Genomic DNA, 22,025 nt, shown 5'->3' with positions numbered 1-22,025 from the left:
TTTCCAACTTTCTTCTTCCACTTCTTGAATAAGTTTTCTTAGACTCTTTGATCTGGTGTGTTCAAGAGTGTTTCATCATATCAAAACCATTAGACAAATGTCAATGATGGCAATTCCTAAAGTGCCATCACAATTCAACCAATGTACTTAGTATTTAATTGAAGTAAATCTAAGCAATATTATGCACCATTACTTCTTTATCTTTCTTCCAACTTTCTTTTTCTTCTTCTTGAATCAGTTTTCTTTGACTCTTTGACCTGGTGTGTTCAAGAGTGTTTCATCGTATCAGAGCCATCAAACAAACATCAATGATGGAAATTCCTCAAGTGCCACCACAACTCAATCAATGTATTTAGTAACTAACTGATGTAAATTTAAGCAAGATTATGTATTGTTGCTTCTTTATTTTTCTTCTAACTTTCTTCTTTCTCTTCTTGAATCAGTTTTCTTCAACTCTTTAATTCGATGTATTCAAGAGTATTTTACTTTGCCACCTCTAGGTTGATACTAGGGTTGAACAAGTCGAGTCACTTGCTGGTTATTCACAATTTAGAGAATTAGACTAGAGCTGAATTCAAGTATAATATTATAAATTCTTAAAATTTTAAAATTTTGCACATTTATATTTAAAAATTTCTCGTAAGTTTAAATATAAAAAATAATTGATAAATAAATAAACTATGAGATTTAATTATATATTTTTAGATAAGTTCGAGTAAAAATTATCTATCTCAAGTTCTAATTTTGCATACTCCTCATTAAGCTGAGTTGGAACCCAAAAATACTTGATTTGGCTCAATTATAGTCATAATTGATATCTATACTCAATACATTTAAACATCAGTCAATAGATTGAAACAAACATTTTGCTAAAAACAAAAAATAGTACTAATAAAAAATGGTAATTCTAATTTTATAAGCTTGATGGGTTTTTAATATCTATATAAATTCCAAGGAAGCAAACTGATATTTTCTAATGAAAACATATTTAGGTCATATTCGTAAAGTTTGCTGTTACCTTGGGTGAAGAAGAAGAAGAAGATGAGCAGCAACAGGCATGGCCCTCCGAAGCACCAAAATCGATACGCCTGGAAACCAAACGCCGGCGTCAAGATCAACGAAAAAGTAAGCATCATCATCATCTTATATGATATCACATTATACTCTTCAAAACAAGACTATCCAATTCAACGAACTTTGTTTTGTGCAGGAAGTTGGTGGCAAACTAAGACCTTACTCTGAGATAACTGGAGTTTGTCAACGATGTAAAGAACAAATTGATTGGAAACGCCGTTACGGCAAATACAAACCCCTCACTGAGCCGGCCAAGTGGTGGGTTCTGTTCTCTTCTTAGTTTACATGTTTATGCATTCAAGTTTAGTGTTCGTTTAAGCTTGTAGTAATGTTCAATGTGATGCTTTGCAGTCAAAGTTGTTCGAAGAGGGCTGTGCGTCAAGCATATCATAGTTTGTGCTCTGGTGGGTGCGCAATTTAAATTTAAAAAAATAATAATTTTAGGAATATATATTAGTGAAATGAGGAAAAGTGAAGTTTTTTCTTCGTGGGTAATGGTGTTGGTTTAGGTTGTGCTAAAGAGCAAAATGTATGCGCAAAGTGTCGCTGCCGTGTGAATCATATAGTTGGAAGGTTCGGCAAATGTTGATATTTATATTTATTAACTTATGATTTGAATTGATTAATTGCTTTATCATAACCTGAAAACTTTGCGATTGTTTTCAAGAATATTGCTATGCTTACAGTATTTTGTGGGTTATCTTTTGTAGAGATCTTGCTGAAGTAGAGGCTGAGCAAAAGATGCTTGAGGAGGTTGGTTTGTGTTGACTATGTTTTGTCATAGATTTTTTTAGTTCACAGTTAGTACAGGTTTTGTGTTTTAGTATTGGAAACAAATGGGTCTGTGATTTTATTACAGGCTATTAAAAATGCTCGAGAAAGGGATCGCAGGACTCTTCTGCGTGCTGTAAGTTCCTGGATGAATGCTCTTGAGACTAATATAATGGTTTATTTTTGTTGGGTGGAATTTGCCTTAGAATTTGTTTTCAGTTGACTTTATGAACTCTTTCTTTAGTGCAGAACTTCCTTTTAATGAAAATTAATTGGTATTTTCATAAAAGTTAATCACATTGCTGGTGGAAAGTTAATTATTGAGCTTTAGTGCATTTGAAGAGATTCAAATCACCAGTAAATTCAAGTCTCGAAGGAATGGGCATAGTTATGATAGGCAGAATTGAACATGCATATTTTAAGGGTCAATTTGAAAGAATTTGCGGTATCTTTCAGTTATAAGCCTGAAAATGTTGGCAAGGCTTCAAAGGTTGGATTATTAATTTTAGCTTCATGAAGGTGTTTAGCTTCAAAGGTTGCATTATCATAATGTCCGCTTTGTACTTGTGAACTTTTTTCTTGGAGTATATGGTTTTCTATCCTTTCATTGACATTATTTTTCTTTTCATTGTATTTTGGGTCAAGTTTTTCCATATTTGCACTTGATACTTGTATGCACTTGGACTTGTTCAAAAATTGTACACAGAGTGACGGCTTCAATGAGCCTGAAATCTCTTAGACCCTTTCACATGGTTATATACTCTTCCCATTACCAGCACAAATTAACTTTCTGAGATTTTCTCTGCCCTTGTTGCTTTTCGTATGTGATACATATATACTGATCCTATATTTTGTGACAGATGGAAAAAGGTAAATCTAATGATTCTGAGAAAGCCCCAACTAACAAAAATAAGGTTGGTGAATTATTTCCCACAGCATCACTTGATGAATACGCTGCCAAAAGCAGAGGTTACAAAGGCAGCAACGGTAATGAGGATGGAATTGATGAAATCAGTGATAAAGATGATAATTTTGATGATGTTGACGATGAAGATGAAGATGAAGATGATAACGTTGAAGATGAAGCCAGTGATAGTGATCTTGATAAGGAACATTAAGATAATGTTGAAGATGGGAATAGAATTTGTAACTAACAGAAGTGTAAACTGTTTCACAGTTGCTGCTTATATTATGTGGATGCTGTTTCCCAACAACAGACGCTTGGCTGATTGTAGGTTCTTTTGTTTTAAGTGATTTGCTAAAAGAACATATATACTAGGAAGCAGATTTCCATTTCTTCTGTTTAGGATGTTATTTCATAGAAATGGTGCATATTATTGCACTGTAAGCTTTGTTCAATGAAAATTTTGTATGCAATATGAATCCAGAAATTCTGAATTACAGCCATCTTTATAAGTTACTCAATAATCGAAATTATTATGGGAATGTTATTGCACTTTCAAAAATTGATTTCTCAACTAGATTTTATGGATAATTCTAGGTTTTGATAGCTGAAATGGAGCCAAAGAGAAGACACTTTGGCTGTTAAACAGAACATTGCTTCACTTCTCTGAAATGGAGCATGTTTTTTCACCTCCCATTATTCAATGTATGATCTTGAGTTCTGGGCTATTTGCTGCATCTTGAAGTAATAAGATCCAATTTTAGCATTAGTTAGAACTATCAAAGATGGGAAACTTGCCAGCTAAGTTTTTCTAGATCTAGAGGCAAAGAAAATTAGCAAATTGTGGATTTAGAACCTCGGGAAGATCAAACCTGAATAAAAAAATAGCAGCAGAATCGGAACTCTCAAGTCAACACTTGAAAAATGGAATGAAATATGGCAGGTGTTCTCAGGAAACAAAAGAAAGAGAAAAATCCAAATTGAGATATGCAGAGGCAAAACTACTCCAAACCGTTGAAATGGCATATTGGATGCCTTCTCATAACATTAAGTCCTCTTCTCCTCATAAGCCTCTTCACGATTATATTCTCAAGTTCTGGTCTCTCTTATCCTCTGTTCATTTTCACCAACAACTCTGCATACAAATCCTATAGCCAAATTGTTTTACCTTATGCAATCCAAACCCAAGTCGCCAACTTGCAGAAACAACTCGGAGTTTTGCTCGAGCAGCTGCATACTGAAAGTTCAGAATCAAAAGCAGTGGCAAAATTTTCTGACCAAGTTCTTCATATAGCTGTATCTTTAGACAGGCTTGCAGATAGCCTTTCAGGTCTCCACCATAGTGATCCTCCTGCCAGTTGCAATGAATATAGCAATGTGGATGAAGACTTGAGTGAACCTGAGGAAGACGATCTTGATGAAGGAACAATGTCTATGAAGGCCTTCAATGCAGGTGAGATTTATAACTATACATCACCAAAACCGCATAGGCTTGTTAGCAAGAAGAATTTCCTTGATGTGGAAGCAGTTAGTCCATCTATTGGACAGGTTTGTGCAAAGATGGCTTCGATTGTTGACCGTTTCATGACTTACAAGGTTTACGGGATGTGCCCAGATGACTGGGACATCGCTCAGAAACTCATAGTCAGTGGCTGTGATCCATTACCAAGAAGAAGATGCTTCTCAAGAACACCTTCACATTATAGTAAGCCATTTGCTATTAACACTTCTCTTTGGACTCAACCTAGTGATGCTAATATCTTATGGAACCATTACAAGTGCAAATCTTACTCTTGCCTTGTTTCAAAAGGGTCGGTGGACAGAAGAGGCTTCTTCAAGTGTACAGATTGTTTCAATCTCTCCAAACAAGCGTGGAATGTACCAACAAATGAATCCGTTTCTGCAGAATTCACCATCAATCAAGTCTTGCGATTGAAGCCAGGAGAAATTCGAATCGGCCTCGACTTTAGCCCAACAACTGGCACATTTGCAGCAATGATGAGGGAGAGAAATGTAACCATTGCATCAGCTACTTTAAACTTAGGGGCACCTTTCAATGAGGTAATTGCACTAAGAGGCCTTCTACCTCTATACATATCAGTAGGCTCCAGATTGCCCTTCTTTGACAACACACTTGATATTGTGCATTCTACTCTATTCTTAGATGGGTGGATAGGAATACAACTTCTACAGTTCGTACTTTTTGATTGGGACAGAGTTCTTAGACCGAAGGGGCTCCTTTGGGTAGATCGATTCTTTTGTAAGAAAGAAGATATGAAGCTGTATTTGGATGAGTTTTCCAGGCTGGGCTACAGAAAGCTACTATGGAGGGTTGTGCCAAAGACTGATAAGCTTGGTGATGAGCTTTTCTTCTCTGCAGTTCTGGAGAAGCCAAGTAGAAGTTAAACTCATTCAGTTGACAGTAACTTACTGAAGATGAGGCATTGTTTCTTCCTAAAGTGATATCAGAAATGAAATTTCACCTATGCAGTGTTTCACTTGTGCTCTCTATCAGATGTTGAACTAGCAAAAAATTAAAAACTAAAATGAACATACTTTAACGGAAAAAGAAGAATTAATTTGGCAAAATGCATGTCTGACTGTTGTGGGTGCATGTGTGAAAGAGAGATGGGCAGAGATTTAAGCCAGAAAAAGTACTTAATTTGCCACTCCAAATATCAGAATGGAAAATTACAAATTTACTGTTTGGTAAACAAAATGTAACTCAACAACATGAAATTGTCTTACAAAAAATTATTTGTTTTGACCTATGAGAATACATTTGCTACAGCTTCCAAGTTGGTTTTCTTAGAGTAATCCTGTAAAGGTAACTTCAATATAATCTTGTAACAGGAAAAAAAATCTAGCTTGAAAGAATCTTAGCCAGATCCACTAAAGCTTTTTAAAGAATTCGTCAGAGAATCCACTTCAACAATCATCAGTTTGGGTCCTCAATTTAAACGATAATGATAGCTACAAGAAGAGCAATATATTTCTGGATCTTAAAAATGTGGAAAACTTTTTTGCACCCGCAAAAAAGGGCAATATGTATCAGGACAGCCTTTTCAAAAATATGTTGACTTTTTCCCAGTTTTGAACCCAAATCTCCACCATCCGTGCAGCAATAAGCAAAGGTTATGGGCACCATTTAGATCACCATCTCTTCTTCTTTTGCACACAGACGCTCTGAAATGGTAGACAATGATATTCTTAGACACAGCTTTAACATATGATTAGAGATACAAGCATATAAAGAAGAGCATAACATTTCAAAACCAAAAAAAAATTTAAATAACAACCAAGATAAAAGAAACTAGAGACAAAATGGAAAAATCAGGGAAACATAAATGCCCAGGATATAACTGGAAGATACACTCTGGCAGCGTAAACAAATTTTGACAACTCTATGAGATATTATATGGTAAAGATACAAAAAAGTGTTTCTAAAGATCTTTAACATGAAAAACCACAGTCATCAGACCAAGAGCATGGCAGTCAAATGGACTCACAGGTTCTAACAACAAGAATCTCCAGAAATCTGGGTCATGTGCTAGGGTGGTGAACATTGTAGCCTATAAGCTAATGGGCCACATAATGAAACAAACATACAAATAACAAAGAAACAACTATGTAGTCCACCTTGCAGGTCTAAGTGCCAAAATCCAAAAATAAAGACTATTTCTAAACCTTTGTTTTTCTTATGATTCCTTTTAACTCCTGAAACGGGTTCAAGCATTAAAATTTTAACATGTATCAAAAGTCATTTTATACTTTTGTTTTATCAATCCTTACACAATAAATGCAAATCAAGAAAGGAAACAGTCCATACTCAAATATTCATAGGCTAATATCATTGAAGTTCCCCATGCTGACATGCTGAAAAATCTTGGACCGAACCCTCGATATAAACCCTGCCAACCATCTTCTGCAATCAATTTTTTCACAACATGTACTGTGGAAGGTCTCTTATCATGCCCCATTACCTACAATACAGAAGCAGATGATTAACACAAAAAAAAATTAAAAAAATAATTTTAAACACATGCATTTACTTCTACATCCTAAGAACACCTGTAAACGAGTCTTTATAGTGTCCAATGGGGTTGTGATACAGGATGCAGTTGCACCTGCTACAATTCCTCCGGTTGCTTGCACTAATGCTATTGTCCCCTGGCTGGGTGGAGCTTTCTCAGGATCTGTGACACGGCCTAAGAGCCTACACAAACAAACAGATAATATATTCATTAAAAGATTTACTAAATAGCTACTAAAATCATGAAAAAAAGACTTAAAATTGCACCACAAAAGTTCAGTGATTTAATTATAATGAATTCCTTCATGATAGCCATATTATTCCCAAAAAAAATCTAATCTTATCAGACCACAAGATTGTTGCATAGTCTCTTGGTTGGGGGAAAAAGAGCCCAAATATTATTATAATTTTGTAGAAGTGGCATTTCTGTAACCTTGTATCTCCTTCCTGCTTCTTACATTATTAATGTCATTCATTACAAATCAAGAGTTGGAATCAAGTCCAAACAAAGCAAATCTGCTGTCCATGACCATTCGTGAAGGGCACGGAACATTTGGACATTATCATAACATATTTTAAATATATCTACAAGTGGAGTATCCTAGATTAACTGGCAAACAAAATTCCTGTCTAGAATTCAAACTGGCACATGATGCAAATTGCAATCTAGTCATTGAGGATAACACCATAACACATATAAGATCACTAGCCAGGACCTCTCTGTAAATATTTAAATTGACAGAGAACAAGAAAGCATTATGTTTTACCTCCAAATGACACGTTGGCTTGAACCATAACTTGCCCACCATACAGCACTTGATGGAGCATAAGTCATAACAGATAGACCAAACCCTCTGTATAGTCCCTGAATGCCATCAGACCGTATAACCTTACGAGCAACATCAATGCCACCACTGTACTTTGCATGGCCTGAGTATCCTTGTACCATCAACTTCTGGCTAACCTGAACATATTAACTAGGCAACATTTTAGTGGCTTGAATTCTCTAATACATGAAAATGTTTTCTTCATCTGCATGCATACATACATACATATATAAATGTGTATGGGTAAGGCCTAAAGTAGGCAATTCTTCGATTGTAAGACATGATTACTATGGTATGTGCTAATCAATGAAAGTACGTTCTATACAATCATGGTAAGCTTACCATAAAATGTATTTATTAAGAGTTTTGACTTAAAATGGCTCATCACAGATTACAATGAATCTACGTCTTTTGCTTTAACTCACAATTCCATTCCTAGTTAATACTCAAGATGAGTGGCAATCCAACATTCAGAGTATATTTAATAACTGTCTCAGTGAATCCAATAAATACTTGTCAATATAAAAATCTTACTTTATTTTTTTCATTCATTGATACATAATATCCGAAATGCAAAGACATTCATGAACAGGAAAACTATCTACAAGTATCTGAGCTATGTAGTTTATAAATTGCAACCAGAAAAAGGAAAGTTATGTAATTCAGTTAAAAGGTTCTGATGTAACTTAAAACATAGATGCTAAATTTATGATATACCATAAAACTACCCAAAGAGATGGGTATGTTGGCAAGGGGAACATAGAATTTAAAAAAGCATACATAAATATATTATACCAAGTTATCAAAAAACATAAGATGCCCACTAGAAAAGAGCAACTACATACCACATCGACTGGAACAAAAACAGATTGAGCAAGAAGTGATCCTGACATGCCAGCAATTCCATTTGCTAAGGCTGCTTGTGTAGCTTCAGACAATTTAAATGGTTCTAACATCTTGAAAGCTGCTACTTTTGTTGTTTCTAAAGCAGTCATAAATATTATCCTGGCAGGAATCGCACCAGTGATGACAGTACCAAAACCTCTGTATAGACCCGGAATCCCATCTGCCTTCAGTATCCCTCTAATAACAGACAATGCATTTTTCTCAACAGTATCTTTTGAAGCAACTTGAAGCCTTGTTTTTACCACAGAGACCGGATAAAGAGCCACAGTAACCCCTGTAAAGAGGCCAGCTCCAACACCATAAAATTTTGTCTTATCAAGCCTGCAGAAATGAGTTGACTTATCAACAGTAATATTTGGGAAAAGTAACCAGAGGCACAAGAGTTGATAAAAGGTTCACTACAATGTCATTCCTGCCCAAACAGGTCCAGCAAGGAGTGTTTCAAACATAGAGCTATCTTTTAAGGAAAAACTTGAATTCATTTGATAACTTCAGGTGTAAAAAAGTGACTGTAAGCATCTGTACAACAAAAGCTTTTCAATCAAACCAAATGAAAAATAGTGTCTAAAATAGCTAAACTTAGAGTTTTGCTCATTAAAAACAATTGATCAAAACTGTTTAAACTTTAAAGAATGAGTCTGAAAGCAATATTTTAGCCTCATTCACTTAATAACGGTGTTAAGAATATTAACCTGAAAAATGAACAAACTTAACTGACATGATTGACTAAAGGCCTCAAAACTTTTTATCGAAACACCAAACCAGCACCTTAATATTATCAGGATCCATAATCGATTTATGGGCTCAATATGCCAATTTACTAATGCATACCATTTCAAATAATAATAACAATAATAAACCAGTACTGCAATTCTTCTAAACTAACAATCTTTCAAGGTTTGGTCTATTTTAATCAAAGAAACAGTATATATAGTAAATCTCTAAAACCCAGAAAATGGGCAACAAAATCTTGACCACTCAAGTGTCCATTGGCCCAAATCTTTACCATATTAACCTCCTCAAATAACCTAACTAGAACACATCTCTTCTAAAACTATACATTTATTATTTCCCACAATAAAATTAATTGACCTATCTCTCCATAAAAATCCAGCCCAAGATTTAGCCAATAACGATCTAAAACAATCGAACAGAAGAATAGACTTGGTGGGTATCGCTAAAATCAACCAAGAAATGAAAAAAGAACAAAAAAAAAGATTGAGAAATACATACTTGTCCCAATTAATCTCGGTCTGACCAAACGACTGAACCCTGGGATTAGAGGTCTCCATTGATAACTCGAACAAAATCAAGAGAAAAAAATTGAAATGTTTAAGAAAAATGGAAATGAAACGCTAAGTGAACGATTGGAAAGGTGGGAAGTTTCAAAATGTTATTGGTTTCGCATCCCAGGTAAGTTGGAGCCAAAACTTTTCTTAGAAAACGATATAAAAAAAATTAAAAAACAAATTTTGATTACTTTAATAGAAAAAAATTTTATTGTTCGAAACGTTGGAATGTTAGTATCAAATATTAAGAATTTATTTATCAATTTAGAAGAAAGGTATATAATTATAACAAATAGTAATTTGGTGGGTGGAGGCTTGGCGCCGTGGAGGTGGTGGAGATGGCCATGGAAAAGGGGGCTGTACAAATTCTAATTTGCTAAGTGTTATTTATGTGTCAAACACGGAGGTTTGACCCTGAGGGTTTTGACTTAGCCTTTCATGAGGCAGAGTCATAGAATAGAAGATGGTTTTGTAATCGGGCCATTTTGTGGTAATGGGTCGGCACAACGGAGGCTGAAAAAACCCGATTTGAGGGTATGTTAGTAAAATTGTGAGGCACATCAAAAACCCACAAGGCACAGGCAAGTTACCCTAAACCCTAAATTTTAAACCTCAACTCAAACAAGATGTTGACAAGATTTCAAGCAATTTATTCTATCCTTTTGGCTCCAGTAACTGCCATATCAAGCTTCATGAGGACAATTTTTTTTCTTTCTGGTTTTTTTATTTTAAAATAAAAATGTCTAAATTCATTTGGTCACTTTTGAATTAATGAGTTATATTGCAACCGTCTCAATAATAATAAGAAAGTCTCATATGAATTTATGTTGAACAATTGTGTGTATTTTTGTGTTAGAAATTATGTAAACAATAAAAATATATGTACCCAGTACATTAATGAGTATATATTTTTTGTCTATCATTTAATAATTAAGTAATTTTAAATTAAAAATAAAGTAATATTTAATCATGTGATAATATATTATATGTATACTAAAAAATATGTACACGTAACATTCTAAGAAATAAAAATGCGTGTTCTATTTTCTAAATTGTTTGTTCAACAAGAAATGATCTCATTCCATAAGTCCTTTAAGCTAGGGTTAAATTCGAATTGAATTTGAATAAAGTAAAGCTCGTTTTTTGTTTACTTCATAGATCGAGAGTTCATATAGATAAACTGAGCTTAGTTTGGGCTTGCCGAACTTGTTCACCTAAATTTGGTTTATTTGTGGCTTATTCAATGTAGTTTAAAATTTTTTTAAATATATTTTAGCTTGGAGTCGAGATTGGGTTTGTATATGTTAAGTTCAGATTCAAGGTTATGATTGGTTTTCAAATATATATTTTAGTTTGAATTCATACTCAAATTTGTATATATTAAACTTGGATTTAGATTCGTTCAAACATAACTTATATCAAATCCAAGTAAATTCGATTCGAATCTAATCCTACTTCAAGCTTTTGCCCAAAATCAAATAAAGTTGAAAGAAAAAAATGGTGTTTGAATGTTGAAACGCTCATTGAAGATGTGACACGCCCATTCCATGAAAGTCCAAATTAAGAACAGGAGTTCAAGCAAAACGTCCACTATCATGGACGAAACAAAGAAAAATTGAAGAAAATGTGGTGTTTGAAGGTAGAATGCCATTCCAAGTTTGTTCTATGAAGAAAATGCCATTCCAAATTAGGAATGACTTCACCCGAAAGATCTTCAAGCTATTCCAAGAAAACTTTGTTCTATAAAGTTGTTACATATTTTGTACAAAGATGGATAATGCCGACAAAAAATAGAATCACTATTTCAAGCAAAAGAAGACAAAAAATTATATCCGTTATAGTTTAAAACAAGAATAATATTATGTATATCTATTTTGAATATATATATATATATGTGTGTGTTATCATATTATCGAATATTTTTTATTTTTAATTAAAAATTACTCAATCATATGATGATACATATAAATATATATATATTTATATACCAAAAATAGACCCATATAATCTTAATCTAGAAGATGCTCCAAAGTTCAAATTTTTCTATAAAAAAAAGCTTTGGAAGCAAAGTATAGTGAGAGTTCATGAGTTAATGAGAAGAAAAATATTCCAACTTTAATTGCTAAGAGTTCACATAATTCTGTTAGTCTCCTTGTACCAAATCATATTCTTAGAGAGAAACATGTAACTCTTGTGCATAATAGAAGGAAATCTCGTAAAATTATTGTAAAAATGAAATCCTTAAAAAACAAGTTTTTTTTACGCAATCTAAATCAAAGCTACGAACCATTATAAAATCTCTGTACACTCTTTTTCCCTTACTTTTTTAGTTTATTACACTTATTTTATTTATTTATCGCTCAAGTTGTGTAATTGAATCTCGCCGGGTAATAAGGTTTTTATTTTCCATTAATTTTTGATAACCCATATTCATCCTTCTAAGAATATTTGTTCTTAGGGTTTTGCAATTTATGTGATAATGGAGCCAGAATTTGAAGCTTGGGATCTTCATAATTTATATGAACAATGTTAGGAGGAATCTGAGCTAGAATTGACCGGATAGTTTATGGGTAGAAACCTAACCCAATTAGTTTCGATTTTGATTCGCAAATCTCGGGAACCAATTGATTCTGAATGTGCATTCAATTATTGTTTCTATAATAGGATATACGATATGAACCCACTCACCTCTATATGTAATGAAAATAATTGCTTATGTTTCTATTTTTCAAGTTTCCTTCCTTCTTTTAAGGCCGATTTGCTATTTGGTTACGGTTAGAACTAGAATTATAATTTTGTCAACTCTCTAGTTCTTCCCATGCCATCTCTTCTTTGAAGCCCAATTCAAGGTTCAAGAGAGCCAAGGCTACAAAACTATTTCAAAGGATTTTTAGTTTCTATAAAAGTTTCATTTATACCTCTAAAGAGTAGTTTAAGTGTCGAAGAAAGAAATTTCATGTATGAGAGAATATTAGTTTAAATCTTTTTAAGTGACATATTAAAATTAAATTCTTAATTTACTTGATTGTGAGGTTGGTTATTAGAACTGAGATTTGTTTTTTTCAGTGTGGTTGGTTTGATTTTAGGAGTGGCAATATTAATTATTTTAAAACCAAACCAGATTGATCGATGCAACCGGTTGAATAAGGAACCGATTCTAAGGTCAATTCAGTTAATATAAAAAAATGATTTTTTTCATTGACTCGGTCAAACTTGATTTTTGATTGAGTTTTACCGAATAAATTGGTTAAAATTGGATTTGACTGAGTTGACCAAAATTTTGAATTTTTTTAAAATTTTAATTATTTTTTGAGTAATTTAATTATTTTTTATTAGATTTGATGAATTTCTAGAGATTAATAAGGAAAAATAAGTTTAAAAATAAAATAAAAAAGAAGAAAAAAAAGTATCTCATATCTATTAAAATGTCTTCTATAGATAATAATTTATAAAATTATGTTTTTTTCTGTATCATGAGATTAAAATTTTTTTTATTTTAATTGTTTTATTAAATCAAATAAAAAATTATTCCTCTTTAAAAAAAGATATGTTTTAATTTTTATAGACGTGGATATCTTGATTGATTTTATTTTTTACAAATTTTTAAACAAAAATTTATTTATTATAATTTAATAATAAATTAAACCGGTTAAACTATGAACCGATAAAATAATCAATTCAATCACCAGGGTGATTTAAAAAACATTGGACGGCATACAAAATTAATAATAATGTGCTTCATTCATAGAATGTTTATTTTTTCCCAAGACTCCAAAGATCTGTAAATCTTTTAAAAAAAATATATGAAAAACCAATCACTTGACATGCCTGCAACTACTTAAAATATATTAAAAGTCTAGAACTTATATTCTAATCCATGAAATTCTCACAAGGATTCATACTTCTATCGATCTATATTCGTGTTTTATTATTTTATTAGTTTAATCCGCACAAGGGTTCTGAATCTGACAACGCAAATACTAAGTCACTACATGAATTCAAAACGATATGATTGTCACTGTAAGAAGATCACCACCAGCCCCCACCTCCACTTTGAACTCCTGGTCAAAACTCTAGTGCGAGCCGTATCCACATAGTTTTGTCACAGACTCACAGGTTTTTCTATCATTTTCAATCGTCAAGATGACCAACTGTCACGTATCTGGTTTCAGCTGTAATTCCTTTTTCTAGAAATAAATTCAAATCATTGTTTTATAGATGAACCAAGCATAAATGCTCTTCCTTTATATATAAACAAAACCCAAAACTAGGAGCCATTTCCATGTATTTCCCTTACTTTACTTGCATTTTAATGGTATTGAGGAAAGCAACAAGATTTAAAGATTTGTGCGTGACAGTCGGGTTAAAGGCCAGTTGAGTTCTGAAACTGACTTGTCTAGGTCTTTAAAAGTCCGGTCACCACGCTTGCTTTCAATCTTGTCTCTCTCTTTTTTTTTTTTCTTTCTTTCTCTGTGTGCGTGTTGAAAGCCTTGAGTCTTGAGCATATACAAGAGAACCATAACCTTTGCATAATCTGCAGCAAGAAATGGAGTTTTTGTTGACACCCAGTTCAAGATTCTTCAATAAAGTCACCACTTGCGGCATCTTGCTGCTTTATCTACTGTTTTGTGCGAGCTTAAAAGCGGCAGGTGAGCTTCGATTTTGTTTTGTTTGTAAAAAGATTCCGAATTTTTAATCTGTATCTGTTTCTTGTTTGTGTAGATGCCTTCTCTCTTTTTCGGTTTCATTTTAATGCCATTTCTGGCATGCATGGTTCATGTGATTGATGAATGAGGATGTGTGCGTTCTTTAATCATCTGAAACGTGGAGCTTTTGTTGTCCTCTGGTCTGTTTCGATGTTTTTGTTAATGATTTGTGGGTGAAAGTTTTGAGCTTTAGCTTTTCATCTAAAAAAATTTCTTAATTGAATCTGTTCTAGCAATCAATATGCTTACTATTCGCAGAAAATGTAGCGTGGAAAACAAATTTCTGTTTGATGGATGAATGAGGTTTGCTCTTTTTGTGGTTTTAATTGTGATTTAGATCATAATTTAGGCCTTTTGCTGGTTTATTCATATGATTTCTAATTGTCTGATTAAGATACCATTATAGCTGGAGAAATCAGAAATTGATGGTTTCAGTTTCAAGATGAAACTTCCACTTAAGCTATGAATGTAGATTGTTGATATTGATATTGAAGCTTTCTTTTGCTGGTTGTCTTTTTTTTTTTTTTTCAGAAGCTTATGATGCACTTGACCCAACTGGAAACATCACAATTAAATGGGATATCATTCAGTGGACTCCAGATGGCTATGTTGTGAGCATCATAGAATCTACTTATTCATCCCCCTGTTTTCAACTGAGAACATTTTCAGTTTGGAAGATTTCTAGTTCCCATTAGATAAACTACTAATCTTTTGTATTGTCTTTACGCATGGGTTAACTATCTTATCAGTTTCTTAATGGAATGAACAGGCTGTTGTTACGATTTACAATTTCCAACAATACCGTCACATTGAAGCACCGGGTTGGACTCTGGGGTGGACTTGGGCAAAAAAGGAGGTCATATGGAGCATGGTTGGGGGCCAGGCAACAGACCAGGGGGATTGTTCAAAATTCAAAGGAAACATTCCACATTGTTGTAAAAAGAATCCAACAGTTGTTGATTTATTACCAGGAACACCTTACAACCAGCAGGTTGCAAATTGCTGCAAAGGGGGAGTAATAAGTTCATGGGCTCAAGATCCAGCTAATGCAGTCAGCTCATTTCAGCTTAGTGTAGGTTCGGCTGGAACCTCAAATAAAACAGTCAGAGTGCCAAAGAACTTCACTTTGAAGACACCAGGGCCTGGTTATACCTGTGGTCCGGCCAATATCGTTACACCTAGCAAATTTCCTAGTGCAGATAAAAGGAGAGTCACACAAGCACTGAGTAAGTCTCTGAAAAAGACATGTTTCTTTACAGAATAACATAGCTGAGGTTTGATACAGTAATTTAAACATCAGATGCAGAAACCTGAGTCAATAGTTATGGTATTTCTTCCTTGACATTTGTTTCAGTTCCACCAATAATGTTAAGTTAGTATTTGTATACATGATTACTTGTGGGAACTAAGAAGCTTTCTGGAACTTTACATGAATCCATATTTATTTAGTTTCTTTACAATAAATGCTTTTTCCCTTCATATCAGTATGGAAATTTTAGTGAACATATCCCCATTTTTGTCAGTGACATGGAATGTTACATGCACATATTCGCAATTCCTGGCTAAGAGAGCTCCCACTTGCTGTGTCTCGCTTTCATCCTTCTACAATGATACAATAGTGCCCTGCCAAACATGTGCCTGTGGCTGCCAAAATAACACCGCCCTGTCTGGCAGCTGTGTAGAGTAAGTACTGTTAGCCAACATACATGCACATAAATATTTATTGATCGTTTTCTAAATTTTCTATAATTCATGTACAGCCCTAAATCACCTCATTTAGCTTCAGTTGTGTCGCCTCTTGTCCAATGTACAAGTCATATGTGTCCAATCAGAGTGCATTGGCATGTTAAACTCAACTACCGCCAGTATTGGAGAGTCAAGGTCACGATAACAAATTTCAATTACAATATGAATTATTCTCAATGGAACTTAGTTGTCCAACATCCCAACTTTGACAATCTGACTGAAATTTTCAGCTTTAATTACAAGTCATTAACTCCTTATGCTGCTATAAGTAAGTCTGATCTCTTGTTGAGCTTTCTTATGTTTGTTTCTGTGTTCTTTAAAGAGTAATAACTTTATTATTATTATTTTTTAATTTTCAACAGATGATACAGCCATGCTATATGGAATTAAGTTTTACAATGATATGCTCATGCAAGCTGGTCCTATGGGTAATGTACAATCAGAGATACTTTTCCAAAAGGATATGTCAACATTTACTTTCAATCAGGGTTGGGCATTTCCTAGAAGGATCTATTTCAATGGAGATAATTGTGTGATGCCACCTCCTGATGAATATCCATGGTTGCCAAATGCGGGTTCTTTCCGGTTCATTTCACCACTTAATCTAATCACTGCTTTATTGTCAACCCTGGCATTCCTATATGGGTACGCGTAAACACACCTCCCTGCTCTTGAAAAAGGGATTCTACAACTTCTCAACCAAATATTCCAGCCATCAATGCAATCCAAATAAGACATGCATCCGCTTGTGCAAGGATTCTAGCAATCAAGCCGATTGGAATGGGTATTATTTGTCCCAAAAACTGCATGTTTGTGCACTGGTGGATGAATTCACGGCCATTAAGATCAATCTTCTTGTCGTGCTATATGTTTGTTTTGTGCTTAATTGTCTACTTGGTAGAATTTCCATTGTATATGTAAATTCCATTCGTAAAGGAAATGAAAACTATAGAGAACCTAGAGCTATTTGATGTATACGAGACCTTCTGTTTTATATTTTCTCTCCTTTTCCTCATCGTTTCTCCTTTATCTTGATGCAACAAAATGGAATCTTATGTTAAATGAAAGTAAAGGAGATCAGTTCATTATTACGATTGAGAAAAATTATGGGCAAGTTGATTTAGCTCTCAAGGAGAAATGAGAAGCCTTTTCTGTGATAACACATGATGTTCCAGAAAACTGTTGTTCTAGCCATACAATGCAGCAGACACTAACAAAATTTCTGTGAGACTCATTATAGAGAGTAAATGATATAATTTGTCTATTCACAAATTCAATAATCCTTTGCACAGTGCTACTGTTATGATTTCTCCAAAGAATTTTCAGGTTTTAAACCTCTGCTCACACTTCTGTGTCCAAGTTAGCCTTCATTTCAAAACTTGATTGCTAACTCTTTCAAAGTTTCACACTTGAGAACTAAAATTACCAAATAGTTATAAAAATGAATAGCACTGCGGAAATCAATGTTAAGAATGAGAGAAGCTTTCTGTTGGCAGAATTTGGCAGATATGGATATGTGTCTGGTGGGGGTAGCATGCACTCATCACCATTGAAGTATACTTTCCTTGGAAATGCCCATCCTTGCTTGAAAGTGAAAGTGTTTTTGTCCTTCTGAAGAAGCACTTCAGACTGAACATTCCCAGATGGCCCTGCTTCCATTAGAAGGTCATTATAGAATTTCAATCCATAGAACATTCCTGTGTCATCTGCATATTGAAAGAGAGATTCTTAAAGCCATTATTATTTAATAGATTAGTCTGCAGTTTGAAGGAGCCAAGCAAAATTCTGGGAACTCACTTATAGATTCATAGGGAATGAGAGGCTTGTAATTAAAGCTGAAAACTTGTGTCACACTGTTTAGATTTGGATGCTGGACAGTGAGACTCCACAGTGTGTAATTCATCCGATAGTTGAAGTTTGTAATTGCGATCTTCACACGCCAGTAGTCCTTGTAATTGAGCTTGACATGCCAGTGCACTCGCACAGGACACATGTGGTGTGTGCATTGTATCAACGGGGTGTTATCCTTTGTCGGTGTGTTTATTCCCACCATGTTCAGAATTTTGGAATCACTCCTGTATCACCATTATTCATCAGAAGAGTTAACCTGTCTTGCAGACTGAGAGGATAGCACAACTTAAAATTAACAAATTGAAGTGAAGATAATGATTTACTTGACACAAGTGTTATTGTTCTGGCAACCACATGCACAAGTAGGACAAGGAGTGATTGTTTCATTGTAGAAAGATGAAAAAGAGACACAACAACTTGGGTTTTTCCTGGCTAGAAACTGGGAATAAGTGCAGGTCACATTCCATGTCACTGCAGACAACACAACAATAAGATGATTAGTCACTGTAATTGAATCAGTAGGATATAATCATAGTTCTTAAAAGCGCGCTTAGGCGAAAGGCTACACAAGGCTATAGTGTCACCGCCTCTGGTTATGCAAGGTGAGTGAAAATGTGGAAACAAAGCTCCAACCTTTTTTTTTTTGGCATTTTGGGAGAAGAAAAAAGCGTCAAAAAAATGTACTTTCACCTTTAACCTAATAATATAAATAATAAACTAAAATATTTGTTATTTACAACTCATTATTAACCTTAAATCGATATTTAAAGATATGAAAGTTTTAAAAAACAAATTCCCTGACGAATAAAAACATTTCGATGAAAAAATGGATAAAATCGAAAATGAAAAATTTGATGATAAGAAAGATGTCTTGAATAACAAAGATGGAGACTTAAATTTTGATTATAATACATATTTGGTAAAAGTTTATGTAGATTAAAGAGTTTTAACCTCTTTCATGTTTTATTATAAACATCTTATGATATTATGTTTTGGTATTTGAAATATCAATCTATGTTAATTTTTTAATTTTTTTAGTTTTTGATCCATAAGTAATGTCTTGATCTCGCTTTTTTAGCTTAAGCAACGAGATCCCTCATCACTTTTAGGCACTTTTCACCTTTAACCACTATGGATGTAATTTAAATCATGTGAGGCAACCGAACTTACTCAGGGCCTGAGTTTTTCTACGACGATCAGCTGCTAGAAAAAGGGTTGAAGGAACAACCTTGGCAGGCCCACAAGTGTATCCAGGTCCTGGACCCAGCAAAGTGAAGTTCTTGGGGAGTTTTACAGTCTTGTTTGAAGTACCAGCCAAGCCAACACCCATCTGGAAGGCTGAGACTGCAGATACAGGATCTTGGCCCCATGATGACACAACTCCACCTTTGCAGCAGTTGGTGAATTGTTGATTGTAAGGCACACCAGGGAGAAAGTCCACAACTGTGGGGTTCCTCTTGCAACAATGAGGTATGTTCGCTTTGAACTTGGAGCAGTCTCCTTGTTCGGTCGCCTGCGCCCCCACCATTGACCATATCACTTCTTTCTTCGCCCATGTCCACCCTATGGTCCAGCCAGGGCTTATGATGTGCCGATACAATTGGAAATTGTTCAATGTTACAGTAGCCTGGAAAATTCAATTTCCCAGCAAATGCAAAGTCATAACAAATCATGGTTAATCTGTATAACCTGAGACAAATTTATGATATTGAAATGGTACTCACCACATAACCATCAGCCGTCCAGGACATAATATCCCATTTAATTGTTACGTTCCCATTTGGATCCAAGGGATCATATGCAGCTATAATATTCACGTAACAAAATCAGAGCCAAGTTAATCAAGAGTACATAAATCCAAGAACAAAATTTACCTCCATGAGAAAATAGCATAAGAAAGAAGCAAGCGGAGATGATAAATCTCATCTCTGATGCCATGGAATATCTCAGAACTTGTTTGCAGATTTCCTTGATGTAAAATCTTCACTTCAGCAAGTGAATATGATGGACTATATATGTTGAGATTTTGTACCAAATAAATCTTCTAGAGCCTGGAGATGGCATACCTACTAGTTGTTATATCCTTGCAGTATTTTCTTTCATCTGATTGCTTCATCTCACCTTCCCATATCTTGAAGCAATGACTTGTTGAAAAGAACATGGAGGCTGGCTTCAACAGTTCCTTCAAGTTTCTTGTATAAGCACGTTGATTTTGAGGAAAGAAGAGGGAAGAGTTGCAGAGAAGTAAAGAGCTGTGTGGGGTAAGTAGTGAGTCGTATTCTACTACAAAGACATTCCATCTCCTTCCCAACTAATCAATTGCCCCCATGCTTCAACATAATCTTTTACACATTTATATAGTTTTCTTCTTGCAGATTTTGGGGTTTTGTCAGGAAATCTCTTGGGTTTCTCTCCATGAATAAGACTTAGGTACCTAAATTATCTATCACGTGCACATCATAGATCTTGTTAAAGATGTATAACAATGGCCACACATTGCATTACAGGACATGCATATTTTGAAATAATATGTTGCTTCTAAGTCCCAACAAAATCTCTGGGCTCAGACAAGGCCTAGACTCGGATAAAGATCCAATTTGCACGTTCATTAGTTCAACTGGCCAAGCAGACCAACGATGTCAATATGATATCATTATGATATAATTAAAATTATAAAATATGTTTATTAAATATATTTATTAGATAATGTTTATGTCTCTCTCAAACAGATCAACGATAATTAAAATAAATTTTAGTCATGATTAGAATAGACTTGAACTAAATTGACCATCAATTCTTAGTTAGACTTGTCAATCCGGTTTGGTTTTTAAAACACTAATTCCTATTTCTTTGTTGGTCGATTCAAATTGGAACAAGATAACCAACTAATAGTTAAATTAAATTTAATTGGATTTAAAGTAACGCAATGAATCTCTTCTCTTGAAGTTTCTTTTCTTATCTCTGTCTGAACATTTATGCATATAATATGATTTGTACTTGGCATACAGCAGGCTTTAGACACGTCAATTGGGCTGGGTCAAATAGAGGCCTGACACGAAGCATGAAAAAAAACACGGTATGAGAAAACCTGGCCCGATACTGTAGCATACCAGGCTAGGCCCATGGGTCTATTGGGCCGAGCCTCGGGCTTTAATATTAAGCCCATGGGCTGACCTGACTCGTTACTGTTTAAAAAAATATTTTTTTTATAATTTCTGCCTGCCTTGTGTTTTCTTCTACCGCAAGGCTTCTGCCTTACGAGGCAGAAGCCTTATTAGGCAGAGAGGGAAGGCCTTCGAATTTTTTTAAAAATTTTTTAATTAATTAATTTTTTTATATAAATCTATTCAATTTTTCTTCATTTTTACTTTCATTTACAAATCTCTCAATCTCAATTATTTTATTATATTTTTAATATCATTTTCTCTCATCAATTATCTTTCAGAAAATATCTAAATTCATAAATAATAATTCTTTGTGTTTATAATTTTAATTTTATCATTACAAAATATTACAAATGAATCAAGTATCAAATGAATTCGATCAATTTGAATATTATCATAGTATATATTTATTTATATTTTATAATTTGAAAAATAATTTGTATTTAAAAATTTTAAATAAATTTTTTAAATATTTAAAGCTCGGCCCATTTAAGGCCCATTTTTATATGGACCTGGCCTTGGGCCTTTATATATTAATGGGTCGGCCCTGCCTGAAAGCACATTACTGATTAGGCTTTGGGCCCGACCTGACCCATTAGCCCAATGGGCCGAGCCTGAGCCAGCCCGACCCATCGACACCTTTAGCGGGCTTTGTGTGTGAGGGAGTATTGAGTATGACATTGCTTCAAGATACTGCAAATAATAGAAGGAAGGTGATCAAGCATCAGATACTCTCTCAAACTCAATCCTTCAT

At 34.2% G+C, this 22,025-nt stretch overlaps 5 protein-coding genes across 8 annotated transcripts; 3 read left to right on the top strand and 2 right to left on the bottom strand.

The window, feature by feature from the left end:
- Positions 1 to 967: 967 nt before the first annotated feature.
- Positions 968 to 3,252, top strand: LOC123197390 (pheromone-processing carboxypeptidase KEX1). Of its 3 annotated transcripts, XM_044611666.1 has the most exons (8): positions 968 to 1,125; positions 1,211 to 1,332; positions 1,426 to 1,478; positions 1,584 to 1,647; positions 1,785 to 1,827; positions 1,934 to 1,981; positions 2,706 to 2,715; positions 2,782 to 3,252. In XM_044611666.1, the coding sequence occupies exons 1-8, from the start codon at positions 1,042 to 1,044 to the stop codon at positions 2,961 to 2,963; spliced, it is 606 nt and encodes a 201-aa protein (XP_044467601.1). In that variant the 5' UTR covers positions 968 to 1,041; the 3' UTR covers positions 2,964 to 3,252. The 3 variants fall into 3 exon arrangements, with proteins under 3 accessions (XP_044467601.1, XP_044467598.1, XP_044467600.1); XM_044611663.1 differs by lacking the exon at positions 2,706 to 2,715; XM_044611665.1 differs by having other exon boundaries at positions 2,706 to 3,252.
- A 484-nt stretch (positions 3,253 to 3,736) lies between these two features.
- Positions 3,737 to 5,155, top strand: LOC123197509 (probable methyltransferase At1g29790). Its single transcript, XM_044611827.1, has one exon. The coding sequence runs from the start codon at positions 3,737 to 3,739 to the stop codon at positions 5,153 to 5,155; it is 1,419 nt and encodes a 472-aa protein (XP_044467762.1).
- A 233-nt stretch (positions 5,156 to 5,388) lies between these two features.
- LOC123197266 (solute carrier family 25 member 44-like) lies at positions 5,389 to 10,219 on the bottom strand. Its single transcript, XM_044611482.1, has 6 exons — positions 9,749 to 10,219; positions 8,455 to 8,836; positions 7,550 to 7,746; positions 6,821 to 6,965; positions 6,579 to 6,732; positions 5,389 to 5,935 (listed from the first exon to the last, which is right to left on the bottom strand). The coding sequence occupies exons 1-6, from the start codon at positions 9,805 to 9,807 to the stop codon at positions 5,898 to 5,900; spliced, it is 975 nt and encodes a 324-aa protein (XP_044467417.1). The 5' UTR covers positions 9,808 to 10,219; the 3' UTR covers positions 5,389 to 5,897.
- A 3,835-nt stretch (positions 10,220 to 14,054) lies between these two features.
- Positions 14,055 to 17,252, top strand: LOC123197216 (COBRA-like protein 1). Of its 2 annotated transcripts, XM_044611401.1 has the most exons (6): positions 14,056 to 14,453; positions 15,042 to 15,121; positions 15,280 to 15,736; positions 16,034 to 16,193; positions 16,271 to 16,524; positions 16,619 to 17,252. In XM_044611401.1, exons 1-6 carry the CDS (start codon positions 14,351 to 14,353, stop codon positions 16,909 to 16,911), a joined length of 1,347 nt encoding a protein of 448 aa, XP_044467336.1. In that variant the 5' UTR covers positions 14,056 to 14,350; the 3' UTR covers positions 16,912 to 17,252. The 2 variants fall into 2 exon arrangements, with proteins under 2 accessions (XP_044467337.1, XP_044467336.1); XM_044611402.1 differs by lacking the exon at positions 16,271 to 16,524 and having other exon boundaries at positions 14,055 to 14,453; positions 16,619 to 16,756.
- Positions 17,253 to 17,479: 227 nt separating this feature from the next.
- Positions 17,480 to 20,409, bottom strand: LOC123197217 (COBRA-like protein 4). Its single transcript, XM_044611403.1, has 6 exons — positions 19,982 to 20,409; positions 19,832 to 19,911; positions 19,278 to 19,734; positions 18,431 to 18,578; positions 18,054 to 18,331; positions 17,480 to 17,962 (listed from the first exon to the last, which is right to left on the bottom strand). Exons 1-6 carry the CDS (start codon positions 20,043 to 20,045, stop codon positions 17,679 to 17,681), a joined length of 1,311 nt encoding a protein of 436 aa, XP_044467338.1. The 5' UTR covers positions 20,046 to 20,409; the 3' UTR covers positions 17,480 to 17,678.
- Positions 20,410 to 22,025: the final 1,616 nt, after the last annotated feature.

This window comes from Mangifera indica, chromosome 15, assembly GCF_011075055.1.
Source record: "Mangifera indica cultivar Alphonso chromosome 15, CATAS_Mindica_2.1, whole genome shotgun sequence".
NCBI lineage: Eukaryota > Viridiplantae > Streptophyta > Magnoliopsida > Sapindales > Anacardiaceae > Mangifera > Mangifera indica.
This window is presented reverse-complemented; position numbering and strand designations above follow the sequence as displayed.